We start from the raw sequence: 5193 nt of genomic DNA on the forward strand, positions 1-5193 counted from the left end.
CCCCGGCAGGCACTCCCCGCAGACCGCGTTGGTCGTTGCCGTGCAGTTGGACTTCTGGACGCGGTTGATGAGGGGGCAGGAGAGGCAAGGCTTGCAGCCGTGGTGCCCCCAGCAGTCCTTGAACTTCCTGGGGGGGCAAGGGACGCACTGCGCGTCCTCCCCACCGCCGTCGCCACAGTCCTGCAAGACACGAGGTTGGGTGCGCGGTCGTGGTGAGGAACCACTTCAGGTCCCAAAGCAGTACCAAGGGGAACTGTCCCTTCTTTGGGGACAAACGGTGGAGGGGCTACTGCTTAGGTGATGGGTCACCAAAACCCAGCCGAGAGCAGATGCCACAAGAGCAGCTCTGATGGAGACACAGGGCAAGCTGTCTATTGCCCAGCCATGGCCACTGGCCACATTTTGGGAAGAGGAAGGCTCCAGCAGTGACATGCCCCAGGAGGCACCACTGGCTGGGCTGGACCCCCCAGCAGGCACATCCTGCTGCTGCCCACCCAGCGTGCAGCCTGGCCAGGCAGTGTGGCTTCACCTGGGGCTAAAGATCAGGAACTGTAGATTTCCATCGGCAAAAAGGAAAGAGGGCACTCTGAACAGCAACCTGAAATCCCTTCCCACCTCCTACTCCCATCGTCTCGCCCTCCTTCCTATCCAGGGTGAGGGAAACTGTCCACCGCCCCTTCCCACCGAGTCCCAGCTCTTCCCAACGTGCCAGGACCTATGATGATCCTTCTGAAGGAAGGCTGGTAGAGGATTCATCTAGCACTGTAAAAACCTTAGTGCCAGGTGACTCCTGGTTATTCCAGAGCAGCCGATTTACCTTGGAAAGCTCCTGCCCGGGCATGCAGCTTCTGCAGGGGGGGTATTTCCCATGCTCATCCAGGTACTCGCTCTCTTGGCAGTCCATCGGGGCTGGAGAGAAGCCAGGAGCCTGAGGAGGAGAGGCAGAGAAAGCAGAGCGGTCACAGCCAGCCCCAACACTTTAAGATGAGCAGCATGTCCTTTTCTGGGCAGAAGTTTCCGCTCTGGCCATGAGAGCAGTCTGCATTTCTCCTGCATCGCGGATGTTGGTGCAGCAGGAGGAGGCTGCTGCTCCCGCTGCAGGGCAGCCTGCTCCAGCACCCAGGAGGAGTTTCCCAGCAAGGCTGGGCATGAACCCTCTGGTTTTGTCAACACATCACAGCCTTCACGATGGAGCAAATGAAATTTAATTTCCAGTACAAAGGTAGTCCCACCGACTGCTCAGGTCCCTGATCTGCAGGAGGTCAGTGCACTTTGTCGGCTCCGGCTGCAGGTCTGGGCACCCCAGAAAGCTCAGTCCCAGCAAAGTCCCAGCTTGGGGATCCAGCAGCCCAGCTCCGGCAGTGAGGCTGGAAACACTGTTCAACCAGCCTTGGGAGCAAGACTCATTAACTTCTAAACACCCACGAGGAACAGGAAACCCCTGAAAATGCTCTTTTGAAGACCACCACCCTAAATAGCCTGAACCCCCCAGGAAATCCTGGCATTTCCAGAGCCGTCCTGCTCCACAGCCGCGGGAGGAGGAACGGCTCAGTCGGGACACCCATCCCTGCAAGCAGAACTGGAAGCGGGCTGCAGAGGCCCCTCAGCACCCTCCAGCCCCTCTGGCCACAGCCCCTTCCCCTCCCACCCACCGAACGCAGTGTCCCACAGCTGCATTCCTCATGAGCTTTCTCTGCGCTCCTCTGCCTAATCCCCCACCACTCCCTTGCGGGCTGCCCTTGGGAAGCGGACACTTGGACAGGCTCCCCGGGCTCTGAACGACTGGGATTCATTCATGATGAAGTCTGCCCCGGACGAGCATAGAGTGTGAGTCACCGCTCGTCGAGCTCCCGCGCACGGCTGGGACGCATTCGCTGCTACAAGGAGAGGCAGCGCAGGCCAGCGAGGATGGGCGATGAGACGCGAAGGGAGCTAAATTTGTCTTGCAAACATCTCAGAAGGGGCATGATCACAGCCTATAAATAGCATAAAGGTTACTGACACTGACGAATAAATAAAGGAGATTTGTCACCATCTCAGAAGGTGGTGAGGAGGGTGCTCGGTGCCGGCACCCCGGGAGGAGCAGGGGTGGTGTGTCAGGGCATTCAGCCCATAGCCAAACCCTAAGAGAAATAAAAAGGGGGGAAGACAGGCCCCAGATGGGTGACATGACCGCTTCGGAGGGCTGGCATGCTAGCAGCCTAACCCCAACCCCTCGGCAAGCTCTGAGCCCGCAGCCCCCTGTCCCGCCGGTGGGTGCCTCTGCCCAGAGCCGGGGTCAGGGCTGCTGATGCTCCAGTCGAGTCTGGAGCTGGATTTAGAGTTTCACTTGTAACAAGGGCACTACACGTATGAAACAGAGCTGCAGGCAACAGAGAAGGAACCAAAACACCGGAGCCTGGAGAACAAGGGGAGACCGACTTCCACCCACTCTCCCAAGTGCCATTGTAACACAAGAAAGAAAAAGAACAAAACAAAAACCCCAAACCAGCAGTCCTGGTGAAACTACCCTGCAAACACAGCACCACCTCTTTCTCTTGGGTATTTACAGATTTTTCTGCACTTCGGCAGGGTCTGCAGTCAGGGGCACGTCCCTCGCAGTCTGGCTCCCCAGCAGAGGCACAGCGTAACCAGTTTCCCAAATACAGAACGTTACACAGGCAAAAGGAATCCTGTGCCAGGGCAACTCCACGCGCAAGGACGTCGGCCAGCATGACGGGATCGCTCTGGGATGGCGGGGAAACAGTGCACCGCAACCACGCCAGCAGAACCATTAAGCGTAGAGCAGGCCTGCTATTTCTCAAGCCACAATATAATAATACATGGAACAAACGCTTTGTTCAATATCTGGCATGAAATTCAAAGCTGTGGTATTTGATTTTTTTTTTTTACCTCTTATTTTAACAATACCAGAACCAAGACATTTAATTTGTAAGCGGAGCATACATCCAAACCACACAGCACTGCCCTGGTAAAGCAGCAATTGCTGATAGTCTAGTAAGTGAGGAAAACAACTGGTCCTAATTAGGCAAAAGCAAAAACCAAAAACAACAACAAACCCCTCCCATCTCTTTGGAAACTACAGAGGATCTCAACCTGAAGGCCAGAGCAACAGATTTGATTTGCTAAAGAGGAATGTGAACACGACACAGTATCAGCGCACTTCTGAGTTGGAGGGAAGCAAAATGTACTGCCATCCTTTCGAGAGGCATGAAATCTTCTAACTTAAAACCATCATCGTGTGTTAAAGGAGTCCTTTATTGTCTTAATGAGGCAACTTGCCTGAGCAAGTGAGCAGAGTGTGCTCCCCACTGCGTTATTACTCAAGACAGCAAAACCATGAGTTGATGAATGAGTTTCACTGCACGAGATAAAAAGCATTTCAGCAAAGCTACAGTGCAAGCTGCAGTTCATTCACCTCTGTGACAGTTCTGGAGCTCTGTCATTTTCTTTTTCCCCTGAAAATGTAGTTTTTAAAAAGAACTAGACTATACAGGAGTTTAAACTATCTACAAATTTCTTTTGCATCCAGTTAATGTCTTCTTGAAGGAAAAAAGGGCGAGGAAATCAATAAGTGAAAGTGTTCAAAAAAATCACCAGTGAAAGCACTAGTGCTTCTGCTTCTTGCTGCCTGACCATGGCCTGGCAGGTCTGGGGGGTGGGCAGGCAGGGTGGTGCAGGACCTGCAGCAGGAGATGGCCCAGGCTGGTCCCTGCCCCAGGCACAGACCCCATCCCCTCAAGCTGAGGATCTCTGCTCGCCCAGGACAGGGGGTGCAGAGACCCACCTCAGGATGCTGCAGGAGGTTCCTGCTCTGCTGCAGGCCAGCCCAGTGCAGCCAGGCAGTGACTGTGTCTCAGAGGGAGATCCTTGTATACATTGGAACATAACAGAGAGCTGAAATCCCAAATAAGAACTGCAAGTGAAAAGGAGAGGGGAAAAAATGAAATGTTATCTGGAAAATATTACTGCATGCCTTGTGTTTGGCAGCGTCCAGTCCCAGTCTCTTGCTCAGTCATTCCTCTGCTCCCGTTCATTTTGTCTGGACAGCATCCCTCTGTGCCTCCTACACCACGAACCATGCTGGGAGTGGCTCTGCCACCCCCACAGGATGCCCTGCAGATGAGGGACCGCTCAAGAGAAGCAAAACTGTGTGAAAAAAAGACTGAATCTGAACCTTTCCACATGGTTCGGAAATCAGCAGGTTTCCCGATATATTTGGAAATTCTACTCACATGATTGTCCACTAATTGTTTACCTTGGAGCAGCTGGGAACTTATATTTGCTTTAGGTGAAAGCAGCCTGAGCTTGGGCAGGAAGCTCTCGGGGCTGGTCCCATCTCCCTATACCCCACCGCAACGGCCCCCAGGCCACAACGCTGCCTTTCAACACCTGCCCACTCGCTCTAGCTGCTGAGGGAGGCATCTGAAACATCGCCAAAAAAACCCAACATAGGACAGAGTGTGTCGGTCCTGGTTTTGCTGCTGTTCCCATTCAGCTCTGTGGAGTCCCACAAGGTGCCCGCCCTGGCCCAGCTCTATCCCTGACCACACTGGGGGGGGCTGCCCCAGCACCGCGCCCACGGGGAGCAGGAGCCACGCTACAAACTGCGGTGGACAACCGAGGGTTGAGACAGGGAGAACCCAGGGTGCTGGAGGACCTTGACACCCCACCGCTCGTGGATGACTTCAGTCCCGGGCCCCCAGGGTTACAGCTGTGGGGCTCTGTTCCATATTCACTGCAAAGGTTTGATAGAGAATCACAGACAGGACCAGAACTGCTGATTTTTGTCAGGTTCTGGCTGTCCACCTTGGACACCCACACTCTGCCTTATCCGATACCTCAAGTAAGGCTGCCAAAACTCCTACCAACCTTGGACGTCTATCTGTTTTGTGTCCCACACCTACTTCGCGATTGTCACTGCCTTGCTTGCGATAATTATTCAGTCTCTTTGGAGTGCCTGGTTTGTTCTCCCCTCCTAACGCCGTCATTAACAAACTCACACAACTACACCGTGTCACTTGAACAACGACTGCTACGAACAAAGGAATTTGCAATCAGCACTTATGTGAGCTACTTAAATGTGCCCTGAAACGCCTGACACCTTTCGGTAGGTGAAAACACTTGAGCATTTCCAAGGGGTCCCTGGTCACGCAGCTCCCACGCGGAGCCGAGGGACGAACCGAGCCCCCG

The 5193-nt window shown here is 54.1% G+C and overlaps 1 protein-coding gene across 1 annotated transcript in view; it reads right to left on the bottom strand.

The window, feature by feature from the left end:
* Positions 1–904, bottom strand: part of LOC104461504 (tumor necrosis factor receptor superfamily member 27-like) — a gene marked incomplete at its 3' end in the record, with an annotated part of 2355 nt that extends 1451 nt beyond the window's left edge. The window contains exons 1-2 of the mRNA XM_010073126.1: positions 818–904; positions 2–180 (exon numbers count right to left, since the gene is read on the bottom strand). Coding sequence (XP_010071428.1) covers positions 2–180; positions 818–904 — 266 coding nt within the window. The remainder of the gene's footprint in view (position 1; positions 181–817) is intronic.
* Positions 905–5193: the final 4289 nt, after the last annotated feature.

This window comes from Pterocles gutturalis, unplaced genomic scaffold, assembly GCF_000699245.1.
Source record: "Pterocles gutturalis isolate BGI_N339 unplaced genomic scaffold, ASM69924v1 scaffold3567, whole genome shotgun sequence".
NCBI lineage: Eukaryota > Metazoa > Chordata > Aves > Pterocliformes > Pteroclidae > Pterocles > Pterocles gutturalis.